Source organism: Danio aesculapii, chromosome 5 (assembly GCF_903798145.1).
Source record: "Danio aesculapii chromosome 5, fDanAes4.1, whole genome shotgun sequence".
In the NCBI taxonomy this organism is placed as follows: Eukaryota; Metazoa; Chordata; class Actinopteri; order Cypriniformes; family Danionidae; genus Danio; species Danio aesculapii.
The window spans coordinates 65,640,632-65,652,715 of NC_079439.1; the positions used below are offsets into that span (position 1 = coordinate 65,640,632).

At 34.1% G+C, this 12,084-nt stretch overlaps 1 protein-coding gene across 2 annotated transcripts in view; it reads left to right on the forward strand.

The window, feature by feature from the left end:
• Window positions 1-897: 897 nt before the first annotated feature.
• olfm1a (olfactomedin 1a) overlaps window positions 898-12,084 on the forward strand; it is a 52,044-nt gene continuing 40,857 nt past the window's right edge. The window contains exon 1 of one of the 2 annotated variants that reach the window (XM_056458711.1): window positions 898-1,449. In XM_056458711.1, the coding sequence (XP_056314686.1) occupies window positions 1,384-1,449 (66 nt within the window). In that variant the 5' untranslated portion in view covers window positions 898-1,383. Of the gene's footprint in view, window positions 1,450-10,568; window positions 10,920-12,084 lie in introns of those variants that run through there. The other variant, XM_056458710.1, reaches the window with a different exon arrangement.

Here is a 12,084-nt window from a genome sequence, read left to right on the forward strand (position 1 = left end):
TAAAGCTTATAATGTATAATTCTAGGCAACGGATATGTATGAGAATGTCTTACCTCTGATTTATATTTGGTGACAATGACAACCGCCGACTTGCCGCAAAGGTTTCTATCAGGTTACCTGAGCCACGACTCAGGACACTGTTCATAATCCTGCCGCCCCACAGAGCGCCATCTGATTAGTTTCATGTTAAATATCATGCGAATGTGCGTGTCTGGTGTGTGATACTTTTAACTGTCATGTGCGTGCCGTGTTGTGGTGCTGAGCGGCGCTTCTGGTGTGCGACCTGCTTATGTCCCCTTGAAAGAGGGTTTTTTTTTTTCAGCAGGGGGCATTGTAAATGTGCAAAGACCTCAGCTTTTAGGAAAGCCTTTCCTAAACCAGATATTTATTTAAAAAAATGTAAAATCCCAGCACAGTCACGGTTTTAGTTTGTTTATATTAATGAGTCTTCTTTAGTTTGTATTCTTCTTTTTTATTAGTTTTTAAAATAGATATTTGATTATGGCAGAAAATACATTATTTTGCAAAAAATGTGCCACATTTAGAAAAATGGAAAGGGCTCTTCACCTTAAATTTGTTTCAAATAATTTTGTTTAGAATCGTGAATCGAATCGTGAGTCAGGTGAATCGTTATATAAAACACTTAAGTTGTCCCAAAAAACTCAAGAATTGTGTTGACTCAGCTAATTTTAAATATGTAACTTAAACAAACAGCAAACGTAATTTTTGAGTGTAAAGTTTTTCTGATCGATTAATATAATCTTGTTTCAGCTTTGAGTTGTTTTGCATTGTGATGCTGAAGGAGGACGCGGTCTTCCTCGCCTCTCCTGCCTGGTATTTATTATTCTCGAGTATACTGTATTGTATTACCCTCATCATTGTCCTAATAATGCACTGAGAGCTCAAGTCCAGCCTCGAGAGCAGATCAGATCACGGTCTCCTGCTCGAACTCCCGCAGCTCCTCCGCTCCCTCGGTGCGCTTTTCTTTCGAATTTCTCCCCGTCATCCCGTGTCACATCCGGTTCAGCACCGCCGCTTGGCCCCGCTTGTCAAATTTCCTGCCCACACCTACTCCCTCTCGTATTAACCAGCCAAGTTTGTCCTAGTGATGAAGTAATATTTACGGCGCTTTCCCCGTTCATCCCTGTTCATTCGCGATCGGGTCCAGAGAGGAAGCGTCGAGAAGCTGAGATGAGCTAAGAAAAAACAATGCAAAGCCAAAACCATCCCAAATCTCATCTTCACCTCATTCTGGCGCTGAATTAAAACACATTGGGTTAAGATCCGTTCAAGAGGAAGCATCGAGCCGGACAGCTGCACGGGAGAAACAGCCTTGCATGTGATTTTTTGTATCCCCGGATCAGGTGGCATCGGCGGCGGAAGATGCAGCCTGCAAACAAGCTCCTGAGTCTCACCCTCCTGGTGCTGATGGGCACCGAACTCACCCAAGTAGGTTTACAAACGCCATTTTCAGCGGGATAATTAGGCAGATATGCTCATAAATAAGCTTATTTTGTGATTATTAATCTGTTTGTTAATACTAATATGATTATAGAAGACAAAATCACAACGGGGTATTCTTCTAGCTTGAGGTTTATAGCGGCACATGGCTAGAAGGGTTATTTTATAGTAACTTTTATTGTGAATTGGTGGTTGAGGATAAATGCATTTTAGCAGTGCGAGAGAGATGGGTTTTATCATCTGTATGATTGTTCTTGACGATAAAGCACTGTGGGGTTTGCTTGTGCAGTGTATTCTCATTATCCACACGCTGTGATTGTCTCTGACACTCTACAATCTCACTTTGAAGACGAGAATAGCAAGTGAATTGCTTTCTCCACACTCCACGACGATGCTCTCTCTATTCAGAAATGAGTTTTCCCTTAAGCCTCTGACATTATTGTGGGAAAATCTCTGCTGGTGAGTTCATCAAATTGTAATAACAATTGAAAGGGGCAAGGTGATTAGACTTACAGGAAATTGAATTAGCACATTCATTCAGGCTCCTTTTTTATGTCCTCCACTAGCTGTTTTGCGTAAAACATGTTTTAACTCCTGCTAGAACTGTGATTTATTGGATGATTCATTTAACTGAGTTTTCTGAAACTATAAGTGCCTTGTGTGTAATTTTAAATCGATGAAAATCACAATATAATGCAATGATTGTTCATCCCTATCTCAGAAATAAAGGTACAGGAGCTGTCACTGGGGCAGTACCTTTTCAAAAGGAACATATTTGGACCTGAAGGGTCCTTTCATGGTCATTTTAGGTACATTTGGGTACTAATAAACACCTTTTAGGTACCACTGTGGACTATTTGGGTACAAATATCTATTTTAAAAAGGTACTGCACCAGTAACAGCTCCTGTACCTTTATTTCTGAGAGTGTATAATCATTTAGGCTCTTTTTGTATTCATTGTGAGTTGTTTTTGCACAAGAAACCAAATGTCATTCATTTATTCATTTTCCTTCGGCTTAGTTACTGATTTCTCAGCAGAATCGCCACAGCAGAATGAACTGACAACAATTCTAGCATATGTTTTACACAGCGAATGACCTTCCGGCCACAACCAACTACTGGGAAACTCCCATACACACTCTTATTCACACACACTCTTACATTATTGCCAATTTAGCTTTTTTAATTCACCTATCTTTGGACTGTGGGGGAAGTCAGAGCACCCGGAGGAACCCGAACATGCAAACTGCAAAACCAAATATGTTATTTCATATTATTATTATTATTATTATTTCAGTTTTCACTTAATAATAGTAAAATAATTTAAACACTTACACAAATGGTGCCAGATTTCTTTTAAAATCTGAAACTAGTGCCTGTGATGATTGTATTTTGTACCAAATTATGAATTACTGGGAGAAAGAAAAAATTTCTTGAATGATGTAATAAAAGCTGTGGTTGATGTGATACATTTTTCCATCCCTACAATTACAATATCATAACTATAGAGTTAGTATTACTCCATATTAAAGAATACAATTTTTTTTTCAAGATGTGAAACATTTTAGGTAGTATGTACTTAATTTTTCAAATTAAGTCTTTCACCCATTATTAATAATTGCTTAAAGATTAGATTAGATTAATTTCAACTTTACTGTCATCACATATGTACAAGTACAAGGCAACAAAATGCAGTTTAGGTCTAATCAGGAGTGCAAAAGCAGCAAGTGCAGGATACAGGTATAAGTTATAAAGTGCAGTTATAGAAAAACTATATATAGGTTTACAGGTTGTATTAGCAGATTTACAACAGATGAATATATGTACAGATTGCTATTAATAATTTGAAGTGTGCAGATACATATGAACATAATTGCAAATGTATATACAGTGAGTATGTACATAATTACAAATGTATATGTACAATTCAAAATGAATGAATCAGTGCAATGAATATGTGCGATTTTAAAGATTTTAAAAATGACTTAACCTGCTATTGTTACTATAAATATCCTGTTCTACCTTATTTAACCCATATTAATAATCAGTTTTGCTAGAATAAATTGATGTAAATGGGTTGAAGGGGGTGATGACTGAATATTTTAATAAAACCAGTTTTATTTTCAGGAGACAGCTGACACAATGCTGCAGCTAAAGTACAAAAGCTACTTATTTAACCCTAAATGGTTCATATAAGTGCATTAAAAAAAGCATATTAGCACCTAAAAGTGTGTCTTTTATTGCATATATTGTGAGAGACTTGATGTTATATAAATACATATATAAATACACCTTTTTAAAAGCTACACGTTTGTATCTAAAGGGTCCCTATTAGTACCTCAAGGGTACATATTAGTACCTAAAAAGTACAAAAGTGTACCTCTTTTAATGTTTAGGTACAAATATAAGCTTTTGATGTACCATTGTGGACTCTTTAGGTACAAATGTGTTTCTTTTGAAAAGGTACCACCACAGTGACAGCTCTTGTAACTTTATTTTCGAGAGTGTATGTGTAATCTGAAAAGTGCATGAAAAAGGACAGGTAATTAGGGATATGAGGATGAGCTCAGACTCATTCTGTGTGAAAGAAGAGTCTGGCTGTGAGAGCTAATTTGTCTGCACTTCATTAGGAATGTGTCTACAGTATGTGAACTAAAGATGTCTGATTGGAAAATAAAGTGGTGTATTTGGGAATGGGGTGCAGGTGGAGGTGGGGACTGATTGGAACTTTAGTCTAAGAAAAAAAATGTTTAAATGAGAATGAAACCTGCACTGCCCTCTGTTGGTTAAATAATGTCAAGTCAATTTAAGAAAGAGTGAATGATAAAATCCTGATAAAATCCCCTGTTCAGAACTGGCTCGTGAATAAAAAGTGTGCATGAGTGAGTTATCTTTTTAATCTCACATCTGCTGATAGTTTAGAGTTTAATGATATGATCAGAGAGCATTGCAAATCGTGGTTATTTTATTCTAGAACATAAATAATGTGTATTCTGTCTACTGCATGCTGTATTCTGTATTTAGGCGATGAGCAGTGATACACTCTTTAAAATAAACATTATTTAGAGTTGAAGTCAGAATTTTTAGCCCCCCTGGATTATTTCCCCCCTGTTTATTTTATTCTGTTTATTTTATTAAGATTTTTTCAACACATTTCTAAACATAATAGTTTTAATAACTCATTTCTAATAACTGATTTATTTTATCTTTGCCATGATGACAGTAAATAATATTTTACTAGATATTTTTCAAGACACTTCTATACAACTTAAAGTAACATTTAAAGGCTTAACTACGTTAATTAGATTAACTAGGCAGGTTAGGGTAATTAGGCAATTTATTGTATAATGATGGTTTGTTCTGTAGACTGTAGAAAAATATATAGCTTAAAGGGGCTAATAATTTTGACCTTAAAATGGAAACTTAAAAAAATGCTTTTATTCTAGCCGAAATAAAACAAATAAGACTTTCTCCAGAAGAAAAAATATTATTAGACATACTGTGAAAATTTCCTTGCTCTGTTAAACATCATTTGGGAAATATTTGAAAAGGAAAAAAAAAAATTCAAATGGGGGCTAATAATTCTGACTTCTAACTGTAACTTGTCCTTGTCGGGTAAGATTCTTAAACGTGAGATAAGGTTGTTTGTTTTTAGTGTTCTTCTCACTTATCAAAAATAATTTAATTATATAAATCACTGAATGGTTCTTTGTGGAACCCCAAAAAAAGGTTTTTCTATAGCATCACTGCAAAAAAAATATTACTTTTAAGAATGTTGTAAACATCGGGCAACATTCATTCATTATTTTTCCTTTGGCTTAATCCCTTATTTATCAGGGGTCGCCACAGAGGAATGAAATGAAAACTATTCTGGCATATGTTTTTATGCCCTTCTCATACACACCGATACACACAATCATACACTATGGCCAATTTACAGTGCATGTGGAAAGTATTCATAGCGCTTCACTTTTTCCACATTTTTTTATGTTACAGCCTTATTCCAAAATGGATTAAATTCATTTATTTACTCAAAATTCTACACACAATACCCCATAATGACGATGTGAAAAAATATTTTTTTTAAATAGTTGCAAATTTATTAAAAATAAAAAACCTGAAAAATCACATGTACAGAAGTATTCACAACCTTTGCTCAATACTTTGTTGATGCACCTTTGGCAGCAATTACAGTCTCAAGTCTTTTTGAATATGATGCTACAAGCTTGGCACACCTGTCTTTGGGAATTTTTGCCCATTCCTCATTGCAGTACTTCTCAAGCTCTATCAGGTTGGATGGGAAGCGACGGCGTACAGCCATTTTCAGATCTCTCCAGAGATGTTCAATAGGATTTAGGTCTGGGCTCTGGCTGGGCCACTCAAGGACATTCACAGAGTTGTTGTGAAGCCACTCCATTGATATTTGGGCGGTGTGCTTTGGGTCATTGTCCTGCTGGAAGATGAACCGTCGCCCCAGTCTGAGGTCAAGAGCACTCTGAAGCAAGTTTTCATTCAGGATGTCTCTGTCCATTGCTGCATTCATCTTTCCCTCTATCCTGACTAGTCTTCCCGTTCCTGCTGCTACAAACATCCCTACAGCATGATGCTGCCACCACCATGCTTCACTCTAGGGATGGTATATGATCATGGTGATGAGCGGTGCCTCGTTTTCTCCAAACGTAACGGCTGGCATTCACTCCAAAGAGTAAAATTTTAGTCTCATCAGACCAGAGAATTTTGTTTTTTATGGTCTGAGAGTCCTTCAGATGCCTTTTGGTAAATTCCAGGTGTGGAGTGGCTTCCATATGGCCACTGTACCAAACAGGCCTGATTGGTGGACTGCTGCAGAGATGGTTGTCCTTCTGTAAGGTTCTCCTCTCTCCACAGAAGTTGGCTGGAGCTCAGACAGAGTGACCATCAGGTTATTGATCACCTCCCTGGCTAAGGCCCTTCTCCCCCAAACACTCAGTTAAGGTGGCCGGTTAGCTCTAGGAAGAGTCCTGGTTGTTCCAAACATCTTCCACTTATGAATGATGGATGTCGCTGTGCTCACTGGAACTGTGCTCAGAGCAGCAGAAATGTTTCTGTAACCTTCCCCAGCCTTGTGCCTCAAGACATTCCTGTCTCGAAGGTCTCCTGACAATTCCTTTGTCTTCATGCTTGATTTGTGCTTTGACATGCACTGTCAACCCTGGGACCTTATATAGACAGGTGTATGCCTTTTCAAACATGTCCAATCAACTGAATTTACCACAGGTGAACACCAATTAAGCTGCTGAAACATCTCAAGAATGATCAGTGGAAACAGAATGTACCTGAGCTCAATTTAGAGCTTCACTGCAAAGGCTGTGAATACTGATGTACATGTGATGTTTCATGTTTTTTATTTTTAATAAATTTGCAACAATTAAAAAGAATCTTTTTTCACATTGTCATTATGGGGTATAGTGTGTAGAATTTTGAGGAAATAAATTAATTTAATCCATTTCAAATTCCACTACCAAATCTAATATTGGATTTTATTTTATTTGCTTGTTTGTGTAAAACAATATAATTTGCACAAAGAAATGATAGGGTTCTTCTCTAAAGAAGCAGTTACTCCACCCCGTTTAGAGCATCATTATGGGCGTTTTACGGTATAACTAACGTGGTTCAAGCAATGGATCTGCCACAGAAACTACGCGTTTTTCTCGTCACTACATCGTTCTTTTCCCAAAAGATGCATCGTACTATGATAGTTCAGCTGCGAGTTAGGCAAGTTATTGCGTAACTATGGTTTGTTCTGTAGACTATTGGAAAAAAAATGCTTAAAGGGGCTAATAATTTTGACCTTAAAATGTTTTTAAAAAAATTTAAAACTGCTTTTATTTTAGCTGAAATAAAACAAATAGGACTTTCTCTGGAAGAAAAGATATTATCAGACATACTGTGAAAAGTCCTTGCTTTGTTAAACATATTTGGGAAATATTTAAAAAAGAAAAAGAATCAAAGGGGGGCTAATAATTCTGACTTCAACTGTATATCGTTTCGATATTGCAATGTGCACATACACAATAGTCACATCACAGGATCCGCAGTGTTGAGTTAATATTTTCACTATTAGCCATGCACAACTAAAACGTATAAATTAATCTAAATTTTAAAATATATAAATTTATCATTTGCATGTGTTTTTTTAAAGGCTTGTCATTGTGTGAGGATTTCAGCAGAGTTTAAAGCATTTAGAGACAAGAATTTTTTATAGTTTGTAACTTCAATAAAGGTTAAAATTATAGAATTGTTAACATGATGAAGAGTACTATTTTACATTTAATTATTGCACTGTTTATTTGACTTGTGTCTTTGATCTGTTGTATTTATCTTGATTTATTATTTATTTATTATTTATTATGAAATCTTGATGCAAATCAAACTATATCTGCAGGGTCTTAAAAAGTCCCAAAATGTCTTAAATGTCAAAAGGAAAATTGTAGGCCTTAAAAAGTCTTAAATCTGCTGAAATGTTGTGTTGTAGGTCTTAAATCTTTTTAACAGGTCTTAATTTTCATTTGTAAAATGTGTAGCTACCCAATCTGGCCATTAACACCCAAACAATCACCAACAGTCTCTCAATAAATCTTTTAACTTTTTATTTAAAAATAGCATTTCATTACTTTACTTACAGTAACATTTGCTTAAAAGTTCTCTGTTAATTTACTGCTGAGGATACTGGCCTGACCTTTATTTTTTATTATTAAATTATTTTATTATTATTATTATTATTATTATTATTATTATTATTATTATTATTATTATTATTATTATTATTGTTGTTGTTGTTATTATTATTACACTGTAAAACTATCAAATGAGCGTAGTTAACTCAAAATTGACTGAAAGTTAATTCTACTCATTTGAAAAGAGTTTTGAGCTGTGTTGGAGGTAATGAGTTAATTAAATACCTCATTACTTCAATTCAAATGGGGTAAGTTCACAGTACTCATATAGATTAGTTTTTTTTAACTCAAATGGTTTGTAGCAATCGGTTTCCTCAAACTTTTTGAGTTGACTTAACTTATTGGGTTTTACAGTACTCAGTTGGTTTGAGTTCTCTTAATTTATTGGGTTTTACTGTACTCAAATTGCTTCGTTTACTCAAATGGATAAAGTTCACAGTACTCATTTGGATTAGTTTTTGAACTTAAATGGCTTGTTGAAATCGGTTTCCTCAAATGGTTTGAGTTACCTTAACTTTTTGGGTTTTACAGTGTATTATTGTTGTATACTGAAGTAATTGTTTTGTTCTATTCTAAGGGTTATAGGGTTTGTGAATGGATATATAAAATATTCAAACAAAACTTTTATTATTATTGTATTATTAAATGTAATAAATTGTAATAATTTTTTGATAAGGCAAGTCAAAATCTATTCGAACTGGGATATTCGGAAAATAATATCCTTAGCATTTAGCGCTGTGTAAGTCTAAAATTTCATTAATAATGGTCTTAAAAATGTCTTTAAAAGTCTTAAATTTAACTTGGTGAAACTTGCAGAAACCCTGACACTAAATTTGAATGAATTATTTCTTAACGGAGCTAGTAAAGTCATCTGGTAAAATGATATTTATATCGTAATATACAGTTAAAATTATTAGCCCTCCTGTTGAATTTTTTTTTCTTTGTCAAATATTTCCCAAATGATGGTTAAGAGAGCAAGGAATTTTTCACAGTATTTCCTATAATATTTTTTCTTCTGGAGAAAATCTTATTTGTTTTATTTTGGCTAGAATAAAAGCTGTTTTTTTAAACCATTTTAAGGTCAGTATTATTAGCCCTCTTAAATTATTTTTATTATTATTATTTTATTTTATTATTATTATTATTATTATTATTATTATAGACTGAAGTAATTGACAGCTATTCTTGGCAAGGGTTATAGGGTTTGTGAATGGATATACTTGAAAATTAACTAAAAAAAATATTCAAACAAAATTATTATTATTGTATCATTAAATGCATTAAATTGTCATATTTTTTTGATAGAGCAAGTCAAAATATATTCAAACTGTGATATTCCAAAAAAAAAAAAAAAATCCTTAGCATTTATAAAATTTCCTTCATAATTGTCTTTAAAAAGTCTTAAAAACCTGCAGAAACCCTGAACTAATAAATTATTTCCAAACGGAGCTGTTAAAGTTATCTGGTATAATGGTATGTTGCAATATACATTCATTTTATTTTCGGCTTAGTCCCTTTATGGCAATATACAGTTAAAGTCAAAACTATTAGCCCTCCTGTGAATTTTTTTCTGTCAAATATTTCCCAAATGATGGTTAAGAGAGCAAGGAATTTTTCACAGTATTTCCTATAATATTTTATCTTCCGCAAAAAGTCTTATTTGTTTTATTTTGGCTAGAATAAAAGCAGTTTTTAATTTTTTTAAACCGTTTTAAGGTCAATATTATAACCCCCCTTATACAATATTTTTATTTCAATTGTTTACAGAACAAACCATCATCATACTACGATTTGCCCAATAACCATAACATACAAGTATCTTGAAAAATATCTAGTCAAATATTATGTTCTGTCATCATGGCAAAGATAAAAGAAATCAGTTATTAGAAATGAGTTAATAAAAGTATTATGTTAGAAATGTGTTAAAAAAATCTTATGTTAAACAGAAATTGGGAAAAACATATATACAAAGGGGCTAATAATTCAGGAGGGCTAGTAATTCTTCAGCTGTATATTGCAGAAAATATAAATAACGCAATGTCAGATTTTTTCCAATATTGTCCAGCCCTAATAATAACGCATTATTATCATTTTTCAAGTATTCATTTTTTAGGTTATTACATATTAAGACATCCCTCTGGAATTAATCCTCTTTAAGGCTTTAAAAGCAGTCTTGTCTTTTAAATACTGCCGACAGCGTGTGTATCGTGAGACCACGAGAAAACTTTGTAGGTGCTAAGTGATTTAGTATGTCCGTGCGTCAAGCGCCGGGAGGAGGCTTTAGTGATATTTATGAATATTTCAGCAGTATAGCGAGCGGGTGGGCGGGGCGCGGAACCAATGAGACGAGATGCTCCGCCGAACTGCCGTCATTATTCGCGTGGAGAGAGAAGACAGAGCAGCTCTCATCCTCACAAAGCGCAATTATAAAGTTCGCTGTATAGTATGGTGCGCGTAGAAATGCCTGAGATGAATTTATTTACACCGGGAGCTTCGCAGGAGCGCGTAACCCCATTCAGCCGCGCAGGTTACCCGCACAGCTCTCCACTGGAATGTGTATAATGAAGGATACTGGGAAAGAGGAGAGCAGAGATGTCGGTGCCTTTGCTGAAAATTGGAGTAGTGCTCAGCACGATGGCGATGATCACCAACTGGATGTCGCAAACCTTGCCCTCTCTAGTAGGTCTGAATAGCACCAAATTAAGCGTGGCACCTCCGGGTGTGCCGGACAGGAGCACTGGCGTGAGTTTTACTCGTTCTCTTTGTTCATCTTCTAATTAAAATACAAACATAATTAATATTTACACTGTATGTTAATTGAAATGTGGTATAAAATATCCACTCAGACTTCGAAAAAGTCAGTTTTTAATATATTAAACAATACAAACATCTGAATTTTTCGACTGTTAGCCTGGTAGTATCGTACACTCTAAAAACGTTATTTTTTAACCCAATGGTTGAGTTAAACATATTTGATGCTTTGTTGGGTTATTTTTAATCTTTATTGGGCTATTTAATAATAACTCAACCAGTTAAGTTAAATATTTGGTGCTTTGTTGAGTTATTTTTAACATATATTGTATTATTTATTAAATAACTTAACCGTACTAAATAGGATAGCTACCATGTTTTATCATATGAGTTATTGTAACATTGTTTTACCATACACCTCTTATATAGGTATTGTTAGTTCTTATATATCAGATTTTATGCAACTGTTTCATAACTATACTACATTATATATTAACTATTTGTTGTGTTTGGCATCTTTGATATAGATTTTTTTATATTGTGCATTATAGATGTCATTCTTTTCTTAAAATGTTACTGCACATATGCATTTTAGTGTAGAAGTACAAAAGGTGGCAGATAATAACATCTCATCTTCTGTACAGGAGTGTACAATTTTGTTATATTTATTACATTTTTATTTAGTTTGGTGATTTTTCTTTTTCTTTTTTTCGTTTTACGGTGTTTCTTGGATAGAGGTGATAGGAACCATCTGGCTAGAGTTGACCTGACTGTGCTTTTTTCTCATTCTCTTTGTTCATCTTCTAGTTAAAATACCAAAATGTTTATTATTTACAGGGCATGTTAATTGAAATGTAATATCAAATATCCACTCCGACTTGGGAAAAGTCCATTTTGAGTATACTAAACTATGCAAATAATTTTTCGACTTATAGCCAGTATCGTACACTAAAAACATTGAGTTATGTATTTAACCCAATGGTTGAGTTAAACATATTTGGTCTTTTGATGGGTTATTTTTAACCTTTATTTTTTCATTTCAAGGTGTTAGTTTCTGGGACAGAGGTGATAGGAACCATCTACTTGACTGACCTTTTTTTCTTATTCTTTTTGTTAATTTTCTAGTTAAAATACAAACATGTTTATTATTTACAGG